A 24,662-nucleotide genomic window follows, 5' to 3' on the forward strand; every position below is an offset into this window, starting at 1 on the left:
TGTCTTGTAGTAACTGCCACGGCCAACCTTCCTGGCCACCTCTGTACCAACATCATCTTGCCCTGATGTCCCTCTGCTGCAATGGAGAAAATGTCTTCCCCCACCTTGTACCACACCCTGGACCCACCGGGCCTCACAGGAAGTGTTTCTCATTGCCTTTTTTTCCATATGCCTCAAGCCCAAGTCCATCATGACATTCGACTTCTATAGGTCCACGACACGAACCACTCAAAAGACCTTTAGTAATTGGGTCATTGGTCACAGGAATTAACCCCATCGCCTGGCTCTTGTCCCTTAAAACGACTTTACTTGCTTTTGTTTTTGTTAGGATGTGCCTCAGTTCATCCCAAGTGACCCCTGGCAGACCCACCTCCCCATTTCACAAGACCTAACCAGACATGTCAGAATCCCCAGACCAGTAGGGCTGAGACTCAGATGGGACTGTCATTGCCTAAATGTACGTGACATCATGGAAGCAGAACTGATAAATATTTGTGGTGACCCATATGGCTTTCCAACTACTTATTCTAGCTTAATGAGCTAGTCAACTCTATTCCTTCCCCTTCATATACTTGCTATCGCTCCCTGTTTTTGTATCAATTCTCCCTACCATCAGGTGAATATGTAAGTTTCTGCATATGGTACATGTGCTCCAAGTGTATTTGTGGAACGTCAAGGTGAAAAAGTTTAGAGAAATTCTTCACTGGGGCCCCCCATGCCCCGCTCTCCAGGCCATCTTTCAAACAAGATATCCAAATAATAAAGAAGATATTGACAGGATCATGATGGAGTTGAAATTGTCATTCAGAAGCTCTGCTCTTAAATGGACTGACATGGGATGGTTTAGCACCGCACGACGTTACTTAGGGTCTACAAAGGAAATTGAATCATTTGTTTTTATCTTGAACATTTAACTGTGTTTCCATTATTTTTTGTTAGTGAAAGGATAGGAGACCTTTACACTATGCAAAAAGGTGTTCCTCTTTCCCTCCTAAAGGACAGAAAAGTTGCGCCTACCACCCTAGAGTTAAGAATGGATGTCACTGGATGTGGCAAGGGGATGTCTTTTAGGGATACTCCACAGGGCCCAAGGGATGATGGAAAAAATTAGTTAAGCTGGGAAAAGACAGAGACTAAAGAAATAAGGACTCAGAGCACACCAAGATCACCATAATCTTAATGCTTTCCATTGTAAGAGTGCAGGAATCCCTACAGTTAGCCAAAGACTAGACTCCTACACAGATACCATCGAATGGGTTCTTTGCTTCTCTTGAATTTGTACCAAAGCTGGAAAAAATAACATTGGACAGTGATCAGATCTCAAAGTGTGACCGCATTCAGATTAATTTAGATATGGGAACGTCCGCTCAGCTTCATCCCGTTGGGAGATACGATAATCCCAACTCCCCAGCAGTACAGCCTGGTCATTGGAAACCAGAGAGCATTCCAATGTGTGACCCATTCGTCAGTAGCATAAATTCTTGCCTAAAGCCTGGCTCAAATGCATAAGCATGCCAGTTAAAAATAACCAGGCGTGGCTGTTGTAAACAGAGGGTACCATTCAGCGCATCTATCAATTAACTTCCTGCTTATAGTTCTACCTGGGATGATAAACCCTTGAGCAAAAGCAAGCCAACTTAACAAACATTTGTTGAACCCATTTTACGTGCCAGGCCACGTGGGCAGCACAAGGAAATGTACTTCTAAGTAACCCCAGCTGATCAGAGAGATGAGAAGAAATAACTGGGTAAACTGAGGAACAAAGAAGATTTAAATAATAGCCTAATAAGAGTTGACTCCGAGTATGGGCTGATTAAGTTCCAAGTGAATATTAAGCCTTGCAAGAGTTCCAAGGAGGGGCTAATTAAATCCAATCACATAGAGAAAGTAAGAAAGCTTTATGAAGCAGGCAGAGCTCAAACTGAGTCTTGAATGGGAAACCAGATGGGAACAGGTAGAGAGGAGGAAGGAGCAGCGGGTGGGGGTACAGTCTGGGGTCATCCTGCATGAGCTGCTTCCTCCCTCCACCTCCAGCGGTGTGACCTGATTTTTCTATACCTCAATTTCCTGATGAAAATAATAATCCCTATACCATAGGACTGTAAATATGATCATACAAAGAAACGCTTAGAATAGAGCTTGGGACAGACCTCATAAATGTTAGCCAACGTGAGTATTTCGAGGTAGGCTGCACGTCGTAAGGGAAAATACAAGACTCCTCCAGGAGGCAGAAAAGAAAGCACATGTGCCTATAGTGTAAAGTTTATTCCAGAGAATTAGTAGGTATTCAGGCTACAAATACAAGTTGAAACTAAGTCTGAACTGTAGGTCGGAGAGACTTCGATGTTTCTTTTGCAAGCGAATTATGTGGCATGTAGAAATGGTATTTTAGGAGCACGTACCTGGCAGCAGCTTGTAGGATAAATTAAAGACGAAAACCTATAGAGAGACCAATGAGATGACTCTAGGTAGGAAATTCCATCCGCGTTAAAAATTCAAGGATCTCAAATGCAAACGTCTTATTAAAATTCTTGTTCATCATAATACATTCACTAATGAACACAATGGGCTTATGTCTTAGAAGCGACTACAGTTCGGGGCGCCTGGGTGGCACAGTCGGTTGAGCGTCCGACTTCAGCTCAGGTCATGATCTCACACTCCGTGAGTTCGAGCCCCGCGTCGGGCTCTGTGCTGGCAGCTCGGAGCCTGGAGCCTGCTTCGGATTCTGTGTCTCCTTCTCTCTCTGCCCCGCGCCCCACCCCCCCCCTCCCCCCCCACCCCCCCCCTCCCCGCTCATGCACTGTCTGTCTCTCAATAATAAATAAATGTTAAAAAAATTTTTTAATAATAAAATGTGTATTTATTTTGAGAGAGAGACAGAGGGTGTGTGTATGTGCATGAGCAGGGGAAGGGCAGAGAGAGAAAGAGAGAAAGAGAGAATCTGAAGCAGCCTCCACGCTCAGTGTGGAACCCGATGCAGGGCTTGATCCCATGAACCGTGAGACCATGACCTGAGCCAAAATCAACAGTCGGTCATTTAACCGACTGAGCCACCCACCCACCCCTATTTTTTTTTTCAGCTCTTTTAATATTCCAGAAATAATTCTAAGTATTTTATCTGACTTGATTCTTGCAATAACCTTCCAAAGAATATACTGTCCATGCTCCCAGTTTACAGATGAAGAAAAAGTAAGACACTGGAACATTAATTGCCTTCAGGCCACAAAGAAACTGGAGTCAGGACAGCGGCACAGGCAGCCTGATCCCAGAGCCAGCCCGCTCAACCACTCCGCAACCCTGTACTTCCTGTCTTCAAAGTCCAGCGTCTAGATCAGGGGTCAACACGCTAAGGCCCACTTCTGGCCTGCCACCTATCTTTGTAAACGAGGTTTTATTGGAACAAAGCCACTCACACATTGAAGTGTTGTCTGTGAGTCATTGCGACGGAGATCATGTGACATTCATCCGGTCCTCGACGGAAAAGTTTGCCAAACCCTGGTCTGGATTATGCAGCGTGCTCAGTCCAAAAGGAATTCTGAGTACGGGCAAACTGTTTTTGACCTGATACCCCGACGAGCTGCAGTGGGGTACGAGGGTGGCCTCCTTTGCTCTCTCTCCCGCTCAAATAAGCCACGCCCTTCTCTGAGCTTTTGCAACTGACTTCCCTCCTCCGTGGAACCTGTTTTGTTCCCATCGCCAGAACTGGGATGGCTTTCCTATTTATTTACCAGTCTTTGGGATCACGGGCGCCTAGTCACAGTCTGCGAATAACCAATTTAAAGTGATATTTCTTTCCAACAAATGAATACTATTCCATGTAGAAAATCGATTTTTGTATCTGCATAGAAATAACAGCGGTAGAGTAAGTGGGGAATATTTGGATCCGTGTAACACTCCTTCCCAAGGCTAATGTGGGGTGAATGAGGCACCCACCTGGGGTGAAAATTTAAGGTGGCACCCAAAACCTGAAATCATCACGATATTTTTAATGCAATATTTAAAAAAAAATCAAAGTAGGTGCAAGAAGCCCCTGATGAAAACCATAACAACATTTTACCAAAACAGAGGGCTGGACACCGCACTTGCCCGACTCGGCCTCCCCTAGTCCCAACCCCGCAGCTTACTACACAACATTTAACACGGTTTAGTACCGACTAGTTCTTTCAACGCCTCCACAAATCTACCAACACAAACATAGCATACCCTCCCCTATTAAAGACTGTGGCAGGAGGGAAGATACATGTGGTTAGACGAGTACAAACGACTTAAGACCCCATTGCCCCTGGAGCAGCTTTTCAATTCTAATCACTCCAGGAGAAAGGCCTCCACCACGAACGCCATGCCGAGTTCTACAAGGCCACCAAGATGAGCAAAGCTGGTTCCCACCTGCACACCTGCTCTACAGCACTGTCTGGGAGCTGAGAAAGCCAGCGTGGCACCCAGCTGACTGGCTTTGATCCAGGCTCCGCCATACAGAGGCTGAGAGACTTCCCCTCACAACCCTGATTTCCTACGTACACAGTGGGGATGATTTTCCTACCTGCCTCTTAGATTGTTGTGTGGACCACATGGGAGGAGGCTTGCTAGAAATGTCAGCGGCCACCATCGATATCGTTGACTCCATGGGTGACGCAACGACCCGTTCCCCCGGCTCCCCCACCGGCCCTAGTTACTTCACCTGCCATCTAGTGTCCACCCACCTGTCCAGGCTGGAGCCCCCACTCTTGGATTCTTGAGTCCATTTGCTTCTCCACTCAACCTTGAAATGTTTCTCGAATGTCCCATTGTGTGGCAGGTCCAGCCGCCATCATCGGTGCCCAGATCACCACAGCAGCTTCTTGTCTGGGTTTCTGCCCCTCCCTCCACCCATTCTCCCTGTGCTGCCAGACTGGTATTTTCTCCAAAGTATATCACTCCTCCACTGAAATCCTTCAAAGAATCTTGCACAGTGTGGAACACAACGTCCGCCCATTTGTGCAATGTTTTTCCTGGTCCGGACTTTGCTCGCCCCTCCAGCCCCGTCTCCTCACGTGACACCGTCACCCTCCACTCTGCAGCCACACCGAACTCGGGCTGCCCCCGTTGGTCACGCTGCCTCTCACCTCCGACCTTTGCACACAGTTAGGTGCCTCTGCCTGAAACAGACCCCAGCCCCGCCCTGTCCCCTGACACGCCCTCTTCCCAGAGGTTGCCTTAACCTTTCTGGACTTGGTCTAAGTGTCACTTCGTCCATGAGCTTTTCTATGACCCTGGCACCCCACCCGAAGCCTGGGTTAGGTCTTCCTGCATCTCCGTGACACCGCACGCTGCTCCCGGCCATAGCGCTTGTCACATTACACGGTATTTCCCATGTACTTGTTTGTGTCCCTCATCACGTGAGTAGCCCCAAGCCAGGAGCCGTCGTTCACCGTCTCCTAGCCCCAGTATCCGGCACAGCACAAGGCACAGTGAGCGAGCACCATCCTGGAGCCTGACTGGACAGTTACATCAGTGGGACAGAACTGAAAAAGTTGTATCTATAGATAGATAGGTTCCTCAAAAATTATGTAGACAGGGGCGCCTGGGCGGCTCAGGGGGTTGCGCTTCTGACTTCGGCTCAGCTCATGATCTCACAATTTGTGAGTTCAAGCCCCGCATCGAGCCGTCAACGCAGAACCGGCTTCAGATCCTCTGTCCCTCTCTTCCCTCTTCTGCTCGCACCCTCTCTCTCTCAAAAATAAATAAACATTTAAAAAATTACACAGATAATTAGAACAATATATATATATAATTATAAATACAATTTTATCTATCTATCTACCATCATCTCCTGTCTACAAGTAACAATAGTAAGACACAGAATACGTTATCCGATACTATAAAAACAAGGAAGCGTTATGGGAGCTCAGAGGCAAAGAACTTCCTAGGCTAGGGGTGGGCAAGTGGGGAAGATGGGATTTAAGCTGAAACCATGCCATCTGTACATGACCTTAGGTGGGTTCAAGACGCGTAAGCAGTAAGACTTAGAAAATAGCTAAAGTCCTGCCAGCCCCAGCCCCATGTCTCCTAGGTAACGATGGTAAACGTATACCTCCCACAGCATTTGTCAAGAAACCCGGAGCAAATCCACCAACTCCGAGACCGTTTCTGGAGACCGAGACTCCTCTTCCTTCCCGCGGTAAGCACTGGTGGACAGATACATCCCGCCCCCACCCCCCGGTAGTGAGTTAAGTAGCTGTCACCTGGATGAGCAGAGACCTTGTGTGGTCCAGAAATACCTCTGAGGAGTGCCGAGAAGGAACTTGCTGGAATGTGGCTCTCACCCAGGCAGCAGGGTTCAAGGACCACCTGGCGGTGTGAGGAACAGCCAGATAACAGCAGGTGCATGCATGAGCTTGGGAAGACGAAGAAGGGAAGGAAATAAATGAACAAGGACACGCATGTAAACTCTGAGAATCAATATGGTAGAGAAATAGGATTGCCAGGTTCGACGTCAGAAGAACCTGGGATTAAGTCAGGATTTATTAGCTGCATTTCTTTCCGTGAATTTCTTAACTGCCTCAAGCTCAATCCTTTCATCGATGAAATGGGTCTAATACAACCCACCTCGAAGGGTTATGGGGAGGAATAGAAGCAACCATGCATGTAGAGGGGGGTCCACAGCAACTCACCACCCATCCTTTCTTTTCTGAATGGACATGGGGGGGGGGGAGCGTGAGCTGAATAAGGGGACCCCTCCGTTGCCCTGCTGCCGAAGCTGGGCTGGCAACGAGGTTGGCCCTGACGTCAACACTGTAAGTGGAATCGGCTCAGGCAAGGCCTTCCCTCCCCGAGGGCCTGCTGGGTGAGTTCGCTGCTGCCCGAAATCCGCAGAAACAGGAAATACACAGATGTTGGAGGCACAGCCAAGGATGCCAGCAAGAACAAGAGCCTTCCAGAGCCGTCCAGAGCACTCAAGCTCCCCGGCAGGGCCAATGCTCCCCAAACTCCCCAGAAACTGCCTGGCACCGCAGGGTAGGGCCTACGTGCCTTCTTCCTCCCTTTGGGACCCTCTTCATTTCCTAAATCCGTTTCAAGACACAAAGCACCCCCTCACCACCACCAATCCCCACCGCCCTCGCCCCACCTGGAAAATCCCCCCTGTAAATCTGAGCACAGAAGCCCGTCAGGTGAACCGTCATTTCGGGGCAGCAGCAGAGGGGGCCGTGTGGCTCTCTGACAAAGGGCTGTGGGTGCAGGGTCGGGTCCAGGGGTGGCCACAGCACCCTGCCGGGGTGCCAGAGCCAGAGTCAGAGCCCCATCTGCTGCGCCGCGGCCCGAGTGGCCGACACAGGAACGGACAGAAAATGGGACCAACGAAGAGATGTGATCGTGCATCAAGTCACTTTATTAGGAAGTTTAAAACAGCAGATGTAGACAGAGCCACAGAAGAGCCAGCACGCGGGCAGAAACCCCCAAAATGGCCAGAAGCCAGGCCCGAATATTTATCAGAGATGGAACATGACACACAAATAAACCCTTGGGGCTCCCAGGAGGCTGGGACTTTGCCCCGATGTCTTCTCACAAGCTCTTTGGTTGCATCGTGGTTCCGTGCTGCACGGTGGCGGGGAGGGAGGATTTGTGCCAGCGTGGGCACAGGAGGTTCTCGGAAGGACAAAGCAGGAGGAGGGGGAAAGCTGGTGACAGGCCGAGGGAAAGGAGACGGAGGAGGGTGGGCCAAGTCTTACCTGCAGGGCAGGGGGGCTCCCGCAGCTCCTGGGCAGGGGTGAGGCCGCCCGCCCGCCTAGCTGCAGCACTGCTTCTTGCAACAGCACGTCTGCTGACAACAGCACTTCTGCTGGCAGCAGCCCTTCCCGCAGCCACACGAGCCGCAGCCACACGAGCTGCAGCCACAGGAGCGGCGGCAGCAGCAGACCACGGGGACGCTGCAGCAGCCCCCGCAGCAGCCGCAGCAGCAGGGACAGCAGCTGGAGCAGCAGCCCACCCGGTAGCACCGGCAGGTGGTGCAGCTGCCGCAGCCGCCGCCGCAGCCGCCGCCGCAGCCACCGCCGCAGCCGCCACCGCAGCCACCGCAGCCACCGCAGCCACTACCGCAGCCACCGCCGCAGCCGCCGCAGCCACCGCAACTTCCGCAGCCACAGCACCCCATGGTGTCAGCAGAGAGGATTCAGGAGAGGGGAGGAGGGAGACTCAGGAGGTGAGGGAGGTCTGGTGCCGCCTCCTGCTGGGGGAGGGGCTTATATACCAACCCGGGAGGTGGGCGGGGGAAGACATGTGACCACTTCCCTGTTGTTTATTTCAGTTCCTATAGGAAAACTTCAGGCCCTTCCTGTTTATTTCCTGACACCTTTAGTCCCATTAAGTCACATATTTTCCGTTTAAGTAAATTTATCTCTGTTTCACCCAGTGGGAATATTTAGCAAAGAACCCAGCTAGCCCGTTTTCAAATATAGCTGGTCTTGGAATAGATGAGCCGGAGGAGACCCATCTGGCCACGGTTCGCCTTGCTCGCTAGTATCTCCGCAGGGGAATTGTTATTTCCCTTGACACCTCTTTCAGGAAAATGCTTAGGGGTCCTTTCAGCGGGAGGAAGAGAACATAGAACCTTAAATAAAGGAGGTAAGTTGCCGGGGCACCTGGGTGGCCCAGTCGGTTAAGCGGCCCACTTCGGCTCAGGTCACGATCTCATGGTTCGTGGGTTTGAGTTCCACGTCCGGTTCTGTGCTGACAGTTCAGAGCCTGGAGCCTGATTCGGATGCTGCGTCTCTCTCTCTCTCTCTCTCTCTCTCCCTCTCTGCCCCTCTCCCACTTGTGCTCTGCCTCTGTCTCTTAAAAATAAATAAATGTTAAAAAAAAAAAAAATTTGCAACATCCACTCTTTCTACCCCTGGTCTGTATGTCACACATCAAAGAGGCTACATACATCTAGACTAGAAGATACTTCTACCTCTCCTTACCTGGGATAGGGAAGCCTGACTGCAATTAGAAAACTCATTCTCAGTGGAGAAGCCCACGGTCCCCGGATTCATCTTCAGGACCTTAGCGCCCTGCCTTGTGATTAATTCTCTGCGCATGAGTCACGTGTGTACATTTAGTCCCAGTCCCAGACCAGACCATAAGGTGAGGAGGAGGTGAGCTTTCAGAGGGAAGTTCCTCTGTCCCCAGAGACTCCCTCCTCTGATTGGCTGACCTCAGAGTGTTTGCATTAATCTAAAAATAACACTAACAGCTCATGACTTGCTCACACAAATAGCACTTTTCTGGGGGGGAGAAAGCACTACATTTTCCCCAAAATTTAGTGAACACAGTGACATTGTTTTACACTTCTGCAAACCTCTTTAATGTCTGACTTAGTCAAAGACGCCTGGATTCTCATTATCTACCTTCTGTGTTGAAACTGTTGTACGGCGTGGTTTTGATCAAAATGCATAAAGAAAACCCAGCCTCGCGCAGATGTGCAATTGAAAAGGATGCTCTTACCAGCCTCAGGGCCCCGCCTGGGTCCTTGAGCCACACACTGAAGACCGCCAGAACAGAGCTTTGGAAAATTTGGGCCCCTGAGGAAAGAAACCACTTAAAAATGCACCCAACTATTGACTTTAGCCTCATCAAGTATAATAAATCCCTACACATGGTTAGTATATGGTACAACAATGGCTCAATGCCATTTAATAAAACTTTATTGTTTCTATATTAAAAAAAAAAATCCTACCTTCTGCTGCTATATTTTCCAGTGGTGCACATTTTGTTGTTACTCAACAGTCCTCGGCTGATTGTCTTTAAACTAAAGTCCAGACTCACCAGTAACAATCTGACTCCAATTTGCTTTGCAGCCTAATCGTCTGTCGGGGGCTCTAGAGTAACCCAAGCCTACACGAGAAGGGAGAGCTTGGGAATTAATACCATTAGGACCAGTAGTTAATCTTTATGGTGCAGGCACTATGTGCTGCACGGTGTGCGAAGCACTTAGAAATTAAGACAGGGACAAGAGCAATGAAATAGGCAAGACTCAGCAGGGAACACCCTGCACAAGAAGGAACCGCATCCACAGAGCAAAAGCCCCGTGGGATGAAGGTGGCAACACAGAGCACACCCTAGATCCCTCCTGTGACTCAGACCTTTTTGCTCTTACTAAGGAAATACAGCAGCCGTACAATCATTACTTGAACTTTTATCCTTCCAAACGTCCCTTGTGACGTGTCGTTAGCCGAAGTTCCACCCCTGAAATTCTGTTCATTTTTAAAGACACAGTTCAAGTGTTAGCCTTGCGCAATCCCTCCAAATGAAACTGATCTTTCTTTTTTCCAACCTTCGGCTGTGTCTTCATTCCATCTCAACAAAGGAAGGAGAGAACAAGACAAGGAAAACAGGCAGAAATGGGGTTGAGTAGGAGGACAATGGCGACGCAGGAGGGGGCTGAGATCTGGTAGCGCCCCTGTGGAAGGCATTCTGGGAACCAGTGGGACCCTCCATCCCACCCTCCTCTGCACTCACCTCTCTTCTGTCATCAGCTCGGCTCCCCTTCTTCCTCCGGCAATGACCACTTCCAATCTTGTCCCCTTTCTTCAGATGCAAGATGCCTCCTCCTTCACTCTGAGAAGGCGCTTCCTACCATAGAATCTATAAAGTTGCCTGACTCAGTGCCGTCTCTCTTCTTCTTACCTTGACTTATAACCACGGTGGTGCTCCCCCTACTCCTCCCATCACTGGCCGGCCCCTCCATCTGTGCTCTGAAGACCACCCTTCTGGCCTTTTGAATCTCCTTTTTCATGCACCTTCTACCTCCACAAATCTCCTTTGTTCAGCACCTACTAAGTGCCCACCTACTGTAGGCACTACAGACACAGCAATGAACCCCTTCTGCTTTCTAGACCCTTCTCATCAGCATCAAAACCTTTATTTTTTTTTAAGGATTTTTAAAAAATTTTTATTTTGAGAGAGACAGGGACAGCACAAGGGGAAGGGGAAAGGGGAGAGAGAGAGGGAGAGAGAGAGAGTCCCAAGCAGGCTCTGTACTGTCAGTGCAGAGCCCGATGCGGGACTCGAACCCACAAAACCGTGAGATCATGACCTGAGCCGACACCAAGAGTCGGATGCTTAACCTGCGGAGCTACCCAGGCACCCCAAGCATCACATCCTTTAGGAAGGCATCTCTCCCACCCTCAAGCAAGGAAACACCTCTGTTAGGCCCAGTCTGCCTCCTGCTCCTGCCTCTTGTCTCTCCTGTCCTTGACACCCACTCTTGCAGAAAGCGTCATCCCAATACCCTCTAGATGACAGGCACAAGCGCAGTGACATTAGAAAATAAGGATTGACCTTTGACACTGTGTACCTATGTCAAATCATCATCCTGTAAAGTTAAATATCTTCTAATTTTGTCAATTTTACCTCAATAAAGCTGGGGACAAATGAAATAAAATAGGGATTCAGCGGGGATCAAGAACGTGGGATAGGACAGTCAGCACAGCATGCGTAAGATTATATATAGTAAAATGCATTGGCAATCTTTTAATACATAAAAGAGTTATATATTTTTTAATATATAAATCATAAAATATGTAGAAACAAAATATTACCCATGATTTCACTAAACATAATTACTGATAACTTAATAACACATGTATGCATATTTAATATAATTTTTGCTTTTTCTGATCATGAAAGCTATACATGTTCATTGTAGAAAGTTTGGAAAATGCGCAGAAATACAAAGAAAATAAATATTACCCACCATCACACCTTACTGAAATAACTACTGTTCACTCTAATTTTCTTCCAGAACTTTGTGCATACGCATATGCATGATTCAAAAACATAACTGGGGATGATAGTGTGTATCCTGGGTGTTATGGTGTGTTCGCTTACTATAATAAATAAATACCACCACCGAGGACTCCAGAAATTCTCCACTCCTCCCTAGAGGACAGCTTCACTGGGAATGCTCTAACTCAAGTCCCGGATGGTCTCCATGTGGTTAAGTCCAAGGTATGTTCTCCAGGCAATTTACAAGGTCATTTCTCAGCATTGGGCAGTTGGCAAATCACTCTTTCTTGACATGCCCTTCTCTCTTGGCATCGGTGAGGCAAGGTTCTGTTTCTCTCCTAGTCATTTTGCCACTCGTCCTCCAAGTCTGCTTTGCAAAACATGACTGTTCGAGAGGCTCGAGAGTCAGCGTATAGACTTCCTTGGTGCTGTCTCTTCCAGAAAAGGTCACTTCCTTTATAGCTTATTCCTTTGTTGAATGCTGTACGTTTTATTACATAAATCAACCTTCTTTCAAAATCTGATTTTTGGGGGCACCTGCGTGGCTCAGTCGGTTGAGTGTCTCTGGCTCCTGATTTCTGCTCAAGTCACGATCTCACGGTTCATGAGATTGAGCCCTGCATCAGGCTCTGCGCTGACAGCACGAGCCTGCTGGGGATCCTCTCTCCCTCTCTCTCTGCCCCTCCCCCTTCCCCCCTCCCTCTCTGTCTCTCTCTCCCTCAAAATAAAATAAACATTAAAAAAAATCAAAATGAAGAAAAATAAAATCTGATTTTTCCGAGGCACCTGGGTGGCTCAGTCGGTTAAGTGCCTGACTTCAGCTCAGGTCATGATCTCACAGTTTACGAGTTCCAGCCCCGCACTGAGCTCTCTGCTGTCAGCACACAGCCCACTTTGGATCCTCTGTCCCCACCCCTCTCTCCACTCCTCCCCCACTCCCTCCCTCCCCCTCTCTCTCTCAAAAATAAACATTTTTTAAAAAAAGAGAAAACATTTCAGGCTAAAAGTCTTCTTCAGAAAAATCAGATATTTTTATAGTTCTTATTTTATTTTTTACATGTTTATTTTTGAGAGACAAAGAGAGTGGGGGAGGGGCAGAGAGAGAAAGCGCGAGAGACAGACAGACAGAGGATCCGAAGTGAGGTCTGCACTGACAGCAGAGAGCCCGATGCAGAGCTCAAACTCACGACCCCTGTGATCATGACCTGAGCCGGAGTTGGACACTTAACCGACTGAGCCATCCAGGCACCCCCGGTCGGAAACGTTTTCAGTAATATTTTCCCAAATGTGGGATCATCTTTTTCCCACTTTCATGGGAAGGTGGAGGGCATCACCAGGTCTTCTGACAGTGATCTGGATAATTAGGGAGCTACAACTCTTTATCCACCGGAGTCGAGACCAACACTGACCAACAGACTTTTGGCAACGAAGGAAGTGTTCTGTTCTGAGGCTGGCCAGTATGGTACCCACTTAACCACATGTGGCTGCTGAGTACTTAGAATACGACTAATGAGGCTGAAGAACAAACCTTCTTGACTTAATTTCGATTAAGCTAAATGTAAATTGCCGTACATGGTGAACGGCCACTTCAGTGAAGAGCCAGCTCTAAATGGACAGCACCACAAAAGAAAGGCCCACCCTTCATCCTTCTTTGGGTCAGTTCGCCAAAAGTGTAATAATTGTCTCCTACATTCCAGACATTGTGTAGCTGTCAGGGGGAGTGAGGTGAAGAAGAGGGAAAACTGCTCTTAACGGAGCCTGTCAAGGCCATCAAAAAGAGACAGAAGTAACCCATAATAATGTAACATGAAAAGCTCTAGAACAGAAGGCCAAGCGGAAAACATACAGAAGATCAGTTAATTAAATTCCCAACACCTAGCATCAGTCCTGGTATATAATACAGTCAGTTCTGCTATAACACTTGTTTTAAAAATGCAGATTTGTTCCAAGGAGGACATTATGCTAAGTGAAATAAGCCAGACATAGAAAGACAAATACTGCATGTTCTTGCTTAAGTACGGGATCTAAAAAAGTCAAACTCATGGAAGCAGGGAATCGAAAGGTGGTTTCCAGGGGCCGAGGGAAGGGGACGAAGGGGAGATGTTCGTCAAAGGGTGCAAAGTTTCAGTTAGATGAGGAAGGTCTGGGGATCTCATGCACAACATGGTGACCATAGTTAATAAGACTGTATTGCGTCCTTGAAATTTGCTTAAAAGAGTTCGTCTTAACTGTTCTCAACGCAAGAAGAAAAAAAAAGGTACCTAAGTGAGACGATGTATGTGTTAATTAACTGGGTTATGGTTATCGTTTTACAATGTGTACATAGATCACATCATCACATTGTACACCTTAAATACATAATTTTGTATTTGTCAATTATACCTCAATAGGGCTGGAAGAAGTTTATTCCAAGGAGATTGATACATGAGGGAATAATTTGAGCAGAATGCAAATTCTTTGCCTCTGGAGGGCTTTGCCCATAAGAAAAGCCAAGTAAATATAGAAGGCTGCATCCAGCTAACACACACACACACACACACACACACACACACACACTTCAGACAACTAATGACCACCCTCCTGCGTGCCCTATGTCCTGAGCTACGCTCATCCGCACTTGTAGTCCCAACTCTCCCTCCCATTTCAGATCTTCCCCCTTCCATCCCCTGACAATAACTCAAGCTGCAATCTTTCTCAGACCTCCCTTCCACAAACAAATTTCACATCTTTTTCAAGGTAGAGTGCCACATTTCTGATAGGATTTATAGATTTTTTTTGTTTGTTTATTTTTGAGAGAAACAGAGTGTGAGCAAGGAAGGGCAGAGAGAGAGGGAGACAAAAAGATCCGAAGTAGGGTCCAGGCTCCGAGCTGTCAGCACAGAGCCCGACGCAGGGCTCAAACTCACGAACCGTGAGATCATGACCTGAGCCGAAGTTGGACGATTAACTGACTGAGCCACCCAGGTGTCCCAGGATTTATATACTTTAAACATATGTGTAAAATCATGTACAATTTTTATTTTGAAAACAAGTCACTGATTAAGTTTTTTGAGTGCTGTTCCCCAACCCCATAAGCCCTGTGGTTTTTAATCGTGTGATTTTGTACAGCTCTACAATTTGGTGGAACACACATGTTGTGTCATAGCAGAAATGACTGTAGGTCTAGAAAAATATCTTAGCAATGGTCATACCTGCGCCCCCGATCTTGGATTCTCAACACCATTCTCCAATAAAAGGAACCAGACTCTTTGGAAGAAAGGCTGATTCCGGGTCTGGGGCTGGGAAAGGATGAAATGGGCCGTGAACATCTTGTGCCAGAATCTAAGTTGATACTCAGAAAATGACAGAGATATTTTTAAAAGGTACAAGAGCCAGCTTGAAGGTGTGGCTGCTGGAAAAAAATGTAGGACAACTTGAGCATCAGAACGATGACAGGAACAGATGATACCTCACTGAATAGATTAGGATTATTCTTTCTGTGAACTCACACTGATGTAAATGAATAAATGGGTAACGTACATCTTTACCCTGACCAGATGCTGCTGAACTGCTCTGCAAATTGGTTGTAGTGAATTATATTCCCACCCAATGTTGTACGAACATTTCAGCATCCTCACCGATACTTGCTATTATCAGACTTGAACACTTTGATAATCAGGTGGATACAAAATGTACCGCAGTTGGGGCGCCTGGGTGGCTCAGTCGGTTGAGCGTCCGACTTCGGCTCAGGTCACGATCTCGTGGTCCGTGAGTTCGAGCCCCGCGTCGGGCTCTGGGCTGATGGCTCAGAGCCCGGAGCCTGCTTCCGATTCTGTCTCCCTCTCTCTCTGCCCCTCCCCCGTTCATGCTCGGTCTCTCTCTGTCTCAAAAATAAATAAATGTTAAAAAAAAAAAATTCAAAATGTACCGCAGTGTGGCCTTCGTTTCTACCTTTCTGATCATTAGTAGCATTGAGCTTCTTATCACGTGTCAAGCTGTGTCTTCTGTGACTCCTCAGTTAATATCCTTTATGCATTTTCTGTTGTTTTCCTTTTTAAAACTGATTTTCCCCTTAGCCTGTGACTGGTTTTGACTTTTGTTTTCAGCATCATTTTGTAAAGACGTTTTCTTCTTTTTCATGTATTTTGTCCTTAATCAATCTATTCCTTTTATATTTTAAGAAATACTTTACTACTTTGAAGTCATAAAGAGAATTTTCCACATCTTCCGAAAATGTCAAGTTTTGCTTTTCACTTTTTGATCTTAAAATCATCTGGAACTTTTTTCTTTCTTTAATGTTGATTTATTTTTGGGAGAGAGAGCATGCGAGCGAGCGGCGGGGGGGGGGCAGAGAGAGGGGGTGGCCCAGAATCGAAGCAGGCTCCAGGCTCCGAGCTGTCAGCACCAAGACCAACGTGGGGCATAAACTCACAGGCCTCGAGATCATAACCTGAGCCGACGAAGCTGGAGGCTTACCCAGTTGAGCCACCCAGGCGCCCCAGATCTGGAATTTATTTTAATGTAGAGTATGAAGGACCCTCATATTATTTGTATCCACATGGATAGCCTAGTATTTCAGTACCAATATTGAATGGCTAGGATCTTCTCCTGATTTGTAATGTTTCTGCCATATACCAAATTCCAAAATTTGTGTGATTTCATCTCGGGGCTCTCAGTTCCTGTCCACTAGTCTCTCTGTCTCAGTAACAGAATATCATACTGTTTTAATGATCATAGCTTTAGAATTAGTCCCAATATCTAATAGGTGAACTTCTCTCCTCATTCTTCTTAAAAACAAACAAACAAACCATACTTGACATTCTTTGCCTTTTGTTTGGTCAAACAGATTTTAGGAGAAGCTGTTACATTTTTTTTAAAAAAGTGAACAATGAGGGGCACCTGGGTGGTTCAGTCGGGTAAGCATCTGACTCTTGATCTTGGCTCAGGTCAGTATCTCAAGGTTCATGGGTTCAAGCCCTGCATCGGGCTCTGTGCTGATGGTCCGCAGCCTATTTGGAATTCTGTCTCTCCTTCTCTCTGCCCCCCTCCCCTGCGTGTGCTGTCTCTCAAAATAAATAAACTAAAAACTTGTTTTGAATAAAAACAGTGAATAAAGAAACAGTGAAAAGAGACCATGTTTTAAAAAATCTCTTAGGAGGGGCGCCTGGGTGGCTCGGTCTGTTAAAAAACCTCTTAGGGTTTTTAGCAGAATCGCAATGAATTTGTTACTTACTTTGGGAAGGAGTAACATCTGTATTCATCAATGTTCTGCAGAGAAACAGGACCAATAGGATAGCTGGGTGTAGATACAGGCACATAGATTTACTATAGGAATTGGCTCACGTCACATGGGGCTGAGAAGTTCCACCATCTGCCACCCTCAAGCTGGCGAATCAGAAGAGCCACTCATGTCATTTGGTCTGAGTCTGAAGTCCGAGGGCAGGGGACGATGGATGTCCCAGCTCAAGCAAAGAGCAAATTTGCCCTTCTGTCGCAGACTCTGGGTCTGGGGTTCTCTCTTGTCCAGCAAGAGAGCGAACGCAGGGTAGAAATGCGAGAGAGGCTAATGTCCGAGAGGAGACAAGAGCCCCGAGTAAGGGTCCTTGCTTTGTTTTTATTAGGATCAGAAGGCTTACAAGCGTGATGGACGTGTGCAAAGAGACAATGAAACTGTGAACATTACCTCACGGGTGTGAGGGAAAGGGGGTGTTGAAGATATGTGGTGTTAGGGGTTTGGGTCAATACACAACAAAGTCCTGGTGCCGGGCAGATGGTTGTTAACAGCAGACGTGAGGCGCCACCTCTGTTTACCTAAACTTGCCTAGGGGACCAGACAGACAGAACATGCTACCTCTGGGTCAACAAGGCACCTTTCTTTTGCTAATTAGCTCCGCTCTGGGCAACTTCGCCCCACAGGGGTCTATAGCCCTGTTTACCAGTTCACCTAATTTCGTCCTTCCTTCCTGTGAAAGCAGATTTTTGCTATTGTACTAAATTGGGGGGCACTTCTGCCCTGAATCTCTAATCTTGTTGACCTCATCTTGGATGTTTTCACCCTGAGATTTCCTATTCCTATACGTTTGTCCTATACTGGGGGCCTTTGCCCTGTTTACCTAATCTTGGATGCGTACATCCTGTGGCTTTCTCTTACTTTCTGCCTTGTTAACCCATCGGTGCAAGCTCAGGGAATTCCTAAGCTCATTCCCCACACCCTTCTTCTGCCTTTGCGTCCCAGCCAAATCCTCAGTGGATTGCATGATGCCCACACCCACTGATGAAGCTGTCTTCTTCGCTCAGTCCACTGCTCTCAATGCTAATCTCAATGCTAAACACACTTAGAAAAAGATGTCTTATCAGATATCTGGGCATCCCTTAGCCCAAGCAAGGAGATACAGGAAACTGACCATCACAACATTGTTTAGATATTGAGAATTCCCATCCATAAACCTAGGACGTTTCTCCATTTATTTCCTCTTTTATGTCCTTCAACACAATTTAATAATTTTCTTTCTAAATATCTTGCACGTCTTTGGGGTTAAGCACTGTTATAATTTTATTGCTATTTTGCATGGGTCTTTTTGAAATATTTATTTGTTTGTTTTGAGAGAAAGAGAAAGCACGTGAGCAGGGAAGGGGCAGAGAGAGAGAGAAAATCCCAAGCAGGATCCACACTGTCAGTGCAGAGCCAGACACAGGGGTCAATCTCATGACTGAGATCATCACCTGAGCCCAAGTCAAGAGTTGGACACTTAACCGATGGAACCACCCAGGAGCCCTTGAATGGATTTTTCAAATTACGTTTTCTATTTGATATGTAAGAAATTCTTTCATTGCTGAAAATTGATTTGCTTTCTTTTCAAACTTTTTCCCCCTCCAGGACTTCTAATTACCTCTGCCATGTTAGTGCTAATTTCCCAAACGGAGACACATAGTACAGCACATCCTAGATTATTTGAATATAAAGTCCATTTGAATAGAGACTTTATATACCAAATTCATGGACTTTTAAAGAGCGATTAGACGAGATAATGTACATAAAATACATATAATTAGGGTAAGACAAAAGATAAGAAAAAATGCCAGTCGAGTATCTCTCCCTGAGAGGCTAAGATCTGCCAAAGAAGAGAGAAAGATGAATCTCCATGGTTTAGATCATCTGATACTAACCAAAGGAATTTTACTTGAGGGGGTCTGGGTGGCTGAGTAGATAAAGCATCCTACTCTTGATTTTAGTTCAGGTAATAGTCTCACAGTCTTTTGATCAAGCCCCTCATTAGGCTCTGTGCCAAGAATATGTAAGAAATTCTTACAATAGAGCCTTCGTGGGATCCATTCTCTCTCTCACTCACTCTCTCTCTCTCTCTCTGCCCCTCCCTCACTTGTCTCTCTTTCAAATAAAAAAAAAAAAGCAAAAAACAAACAACAAAAAAGAATTGCACTCACAGGCAGATGTATTGGGGGGGAAAGCAGTGTTTTATTATCTATTTCAGTTCTGATTCCTTTGAAAGCAAAGGTAATTTATCTGAAATTGAAGGAGAATTAAGTCCTGTCTGCTCCTGAGATAGTAACAGGAAATAAACATCCCTCTGGTCAAAACAAGGAGGGAGAGTGAGCAGTATCTTGTGCGAAACCCCCAGATATAGTATTTAAGGGCCCCCAGGGAAGAGGCAAACATCAGACCTCCCTCACCCCGAGTCTCCCTCTTCTCCTCACCTCTCCCAAGTCCTCTCTACTGACACCATGGGGTGCGGTGGCTGTGGAAGTTGTGGTGGCTGCCGTGGCTGCCGTGGCTGCGGCTGCGGGAAGGGCGGCTGGAAGAAGCAGTGCCCTACCGGGCATCCGGCCCCCCTCTGGTAGAATGCGCCCAGACGGCGCTTGCCTGTGGGTCAGACTTTCCTCCAAGTCTCCCCATTTCTCTTCCCACAACCTGGAAGTCAGTCGTGGGCACTCGGAGCTGGAATTTGAGACTCTCCTCTCTGTCACATCACAAATCGATCATTTCAATGGACCCTGCTAGTGATGTGAACAAGAACTAGGAAAACAAGAGTCATGCTGGAGTCCATTCACATGTGGAACAGACTGAAAGTGGAATCATGGCTACTCACTTATTTTTGTTTTTCTGAAATACTTTCCCACAACTTCAGTGCCTCGCTTGTATCATGCCCTCACATTACGTGCCAATTCCACTACGTTCTCATGCCCAGTTCTGTCCTGCTGAAAATCAAGTGCACAGATAGGATAATGGACCATACATTGATGGTTAACATTTCTTTTTTTTACTTTCATTTGTTGTCTTGCTATGAAAGGATCTTTTGTGTTCCATAAATTCATGCAAGCTAAATAAAGAAACGCTTGTTGGGAAGAATGTCCCCGATTGTCAGAGTCGTGTCCCTTACGGTCATAGTTGCACTGAGATGCGCGTTGCGGGCCAATCGCAGGGCCCCTCAAGCTCCGGGGGAGCTGAACAAGCAGGGCCATGGAGAATGGACGCTAACCTCAAGATTTGCCTTAAGAGCTATCTTCAAAAGAAAGAAGTTGACACATTTTGTTCTATCATGTTTTCTGCCAGTGACCACGTACAGACCCTCAAAAGAATTGGATTTTTATGTCAGTCTCCATTCCAAGCAACCAGCCCGGTCCCTGGCTGTTGGAGAACCCCTTTCATGGTTGAAATTTCGATTTTCATCTTTAATCCTTGCCATGAACTGTGCAGATACTGTTTTCTGAATCTTTTGTTTGAACGCCCTACTGCCTCCTTCACGGCACCCAAGACTGTGACTGACTCCATTTCTAGTCTTTGAGACTTGGCTTTCAATCACATGGTCCGTGCTTCAGGACTGAATATGACCCGGCGAGCAAGGGGCCTGGACTGGAGTCGGAAAGCCCTGGAGAAGAGGCACTTCACAGCATGCACTGGTCAGCCAATGACCAGTGAGAGGACCAGAGGGCTTCTCCTCTGCCTGCAGAAGTTGGCGGGGGGGGGGGGGGGTAAGACGTCAGCTCTGGGTTGTGCAGGAAAGCCTTTACCTCTTCCTGCTGAGGTCACTTGGAACGCTGTCTGCATCAGGTAGCTCAGAACTGGATGTTCGCCTTGCCAGAAAAAGCCTTCCGTTTTGCTTTGAGGTTCTGAAATCAAACCTCACCCCTCTCAGAGTGATCTCTGGTCAGGGGATCGGAAGCAGCTCTTAGGTTGTTTGTCAACACCCAACTGTTGCGTGTCACTTGGCTCTTATTTTTTTTTCTCTCTCTCCAAGAGAGTTGAACTCTGGCTGCATTATCTACACTCTCAGGGCCGTGTTCCCGCTGCTCATGGCAGTGCCTGGCACGTCCTCAGGAAAGACCCACTGTGTTAATAAAAGGAAGCTCTGTGGGGCTTTCTCTGAGCCTCTCTCCTCTTCCTGGGTCAGAGTCAGTTACTCCCTCACCTGTGCGAGCACCTGCCTTCTACGTGATCTTCCTGGTACCTTCGTGGGGTCATGCACGTGCCTGTTTACAAGCCCTTGAAGTTCTTGAGGGCAGGAACCCTCGTGCTTGGTGCTGCCTTCCCAGGCTCCTTCACTGTGTAAGGCATCAATTAATATTTGATGACTGAATGACTTCACCCTCTTTCCAGGGTTTGACACCAGGTGGTCGCGTCACCAACGATCCACTTAAAGCCATTTACAAGGCCAGTGGTGATGGATATTGAACGTGTCTTGTGTGAGGTGTGGGGGTCAGGCACGGGAGACCTGACATTTCCCTTCTCATTAAAGTGCACAATGGGGCTGTGTCATTAAGCTTCTGGCCAAAGACACGCTTCCCAGAAAACTCACCAAAAAAGGGCAAAGCCAGAAAGCCTAAAGCACGATGCTCTCGTCTAGGAATATTTTGAATTGAAACACTTTTCTAAAAGGCACGTCATCTAAAAGAGCAGAGTAAGGAAAAGCCCCATAATAATACAACAGATTTCATTCAAATTAAAATCCATGGTTTTCAAAAGGGATGTTCAAGTGGCCTCTGGGGTTTGCCAAGCTTCTGGGAGGTACCCAGAGTGGGTGATGGCAACTCACAGAAAAAAGTCATCTTAAAGGCAGACATGCCTTTTTTTCATCTGTGCTATTATGAGATCATGCTAATACTCTTTTGAAAACACATTAAAACGATCCCACAATTCATCTAGAGTTTTATTGTTATTGTGGCTTTTATTGCTTGTTACAAAAATGTGTAATTAGTTAACAAGCAAAACTGAGCTACCAAAAAACAAAAAACAACAAAACAAACCCAAGCCAAATAGGCAATAAAAAGGAAACCTTTGGAATGAGGCACCTAAACTAGTCCTAGTGGAGATTGCGTAACACCCTCTATCCACGTGTCGCGGCTAGTTTTCAACAGGCTGGAAACTCAGCCTCCAGAAAGAAGACTTTCTCCTGCCTGCCTCTCACCCATCCGCATCTGCAGGCCACGCTGCACCCAGCCACACAACCCCCGGGGCCCAGGGCCCTTGTTCAGTTCATTCATCAGCCTCTCGATCCTGGGGTACAAAGTTTGGCCGGCAGGACCAAGAACAAAGCAACACACCTAATTCCCTGGGACCCAGTGTCTTCAAACTGGCTTTTAACCATTTTTCAAGGAGGATGTTAGTGACTATTCTTTTCCCTTTGAGTTATTCTGACACCGAACAGAATAAAGAACTAGAAACTAAGAGCCATTGAAGGGGACATGAAACAGGTGTCGGGGGAACATCGCTAACCCACCAGGAGCCAGCAGGTAAGACCAAATTCTCATCAAACACTTCTCCATGCTGGCCATAGGCTATGGGGCTGAGTATTTTTACCCAGGAATGAGCAGCTCTGAAACTGCTCCCCAGACTGTAGGGATACAGTGTGGGAGGCTGTCATTTGCACTGGAGGCTCTACAAAACCTTTTGAACTGGAGGTCAGAAAAGAGCCTGGGGGCTGTAAGGCTGGTGAACTAGAATGGGGTCAGGACAGCGGGAGAGGGGGAAGATGTACACTGGGGAGCCCGAGCAGGGAACTGAAGACAACAAACAGTAAGAGAAAACCTTAAGGGCAAGTGACCAGTATCACTCTTTTCCTTAACATGGGAATTGGTGCCTTGGGATAAGTGAGCATTGAGTGGGAAGGAGGGACCGTGTGATCTGGTTTTGTCCGTATCACTGGGCAGTTGTCTGCCTGTCGATGAGTCACCGAACCTCTCTACGCAGCCCTTCTTTCCCTTGTAAACATTGGCTCACACTCTCCCAACGGTCCCAGCAGCTGTTCAATTTGTCGGTGACTTCAGCGACGGTGCAGAATGGATCATTTTATCTCGAAAGTATTTCCCCGATATATACTTATTTAGGGAATGACTCACCTGTCTGAAGAGTGGAAAACGCGTTATTTTTATTTGTTCTGAATTGAAGACTCATTCCTATTAATTGGATGTATACAATTCATGTGTGAATATATTGTCTATTTTCATGATAAGAGGTTAAGCAGGTAATGCTAAAATTGCAATTTAAATCAATATTAACATATAGACCCAAATTTTATTCTTAAAAATTAGGCTGGACCTACAAGAAATTTGGACTCTAAACAAGTAAAAACTTGAAACTAGAACCACGATGCTAATAATGAAGACATAATAATAGTTAACACCTATGGAGCACACACAGACATCCAAGTAACTTAATTCTGATGACAATCCTAAAAGATGGATATCATGATCCACGTTTTACAAATGGAGCAACATCGGCGAAATTAAATAAGCTGCCAAAGAGGCAGGGCCTGCTGAGGTGTGGAGCTGGAACTATAATCCAGGTTTGAGGGATTCTACAGCCCATGCTTTTAGTTCCCTCGCTGTAAACACCAGCAGAGTGACGGGAATGGTGAATGGCTGGACACCCAAGGTCAAATGGTGGCTGATGATGCCTAGATGTGTTTGCATATTTTAGCAGTAACTATTAGCATTGTTCATTCTTTCTGGACGAGGAAAACCAATTTATCAGGATTTATTTGAAGGACAACTCAACTGTTTCTTGACTTGAGCAATGTCAGTGCTCTATCACTTTAAAAGTAGCAGAGAGGGGCATCTGGGTGGCTCAGTTGGTTGAGTATCTGACTTCGGCTCAGGTCATGATCTCACGGTTTGCGGGTTCGAGCCCCGAGTCGGGCTCTGTGCTGACAGCTCAGAGCCTGGAGCCTGCTTCAGATTCTGTGTCTCCCTCTCTCTCTGCCCCTCCCCCACTCGTGCTCTGTCTCTCTCTGTCTCTCTCCCTGTCTCTCTCTCAAAAATAAACAAACATTAAACAAAATTAAAAAAATAAATAAAAGCAGAGAAAAGTACCTATCAGTTTCCTTCTACACTTGGGGCCAGGACCCATTTTCCGTTTATACCTATGCTAGTCACCCCTTCCTTTCTCATTGCCACTGTCTCTTCTCTTCCTCCTCCCACAACATCTCAACCCTTATTACCTGACATGGTGATAGATGCTTTCACTGCAGAAATATCCCATCTAGTCTCTTCATCCAGGCAACCATGGCATCTTATGTGAAATCTTAGAATGATCGTTAACAAAGTGCCGGCACGTAATCCATTAGGACCAGACTGCTCATACAACATCACTTGAGCTAGTGGATATTATTTGGTAAGTGGCTGATAGCTAAAGCCAGGAAGGAAAGCAGCAGAATCACCAGCAGGGAAAGCAACCACATCATCACAAAGAGATGAGTCATAGGGACCCAATTTTATCACCCCTGGGAAATGAGTCCAAGGAATCCAATTTAGGATAATGTATGTATTTAGCTCACTTGTTTAATCGCTCAAAGAAAAAAATGAGTGCCTAGTAGGTGCTGGCTTGTCGCTATGGATTCAGATGAAGTCTTCTAGTCCATTAGGGAGGCTAAGTATTTGAATAACTTATCCATACGTAGGATTGTTGTGGTTTTTTTTTTTTTCCAATT

At 46.6% G+C, this 24,662-nt stretch overlaps 2 protein-coding genes across 4 annotated transcripts in view; both read right to left on the bottom strand.

Annotated features, from left to right (window-relative positions):
* The window catches only part of LOC109264722 (small cysteine and glycine repeat-containing protein 7), a 30,824-nt gene extending 6,410 nt beyond the window's left edge, over window positions 1–24,414 (bottom strand). Inside the window, exon 1 of one of the 3 annotated variants that reach the window (XM_053904190.1) lies at window positions 24,174–24,414. The gene's annotated coding sequence lies outside the window, so the exon portion shown is untranslated. Of the gene's footprint in view, window positions 1–4,700; window positions 5,074–24,173 lie in introns of those variants that run through there. The other 2 variants (XM_053904186.1, XM_053904184.1) reach the window with 2 other exon arrangements.
* LOC128772581 (small cysteine and glycine repeat-containing protein 4-like) lies at window positions 7,763–8,128 on the bottom strand. Its single transcript, XM_053888576.1, has one exon. The coding sequence runs from the start codon at window positions 8,126–8,128 to the stop codon at window positions 7,763–7,765; it is 366 nt and encodes a 121-aa protein (XP_053744551.1).
* Window positions 24,415–24,662: the final 248 nt, after the last annotated feature.

Source organism: Panthera pardus, unplaced genomic scaffold, assembly GCF_024362965.1.
Source record: "Panthera pardus isolate Hobbes unplaced genomic scaffold, ASM2436296v1 HiC_scaffold_10, whole genome shotgun sequence".
Classification (NCBI taxonomy): domain Eukaryota; kingdom Metazoa; phylum Chordata; class Mammalia; order Carnivora; family Felidae; genus Panthera; species Panthera pardus.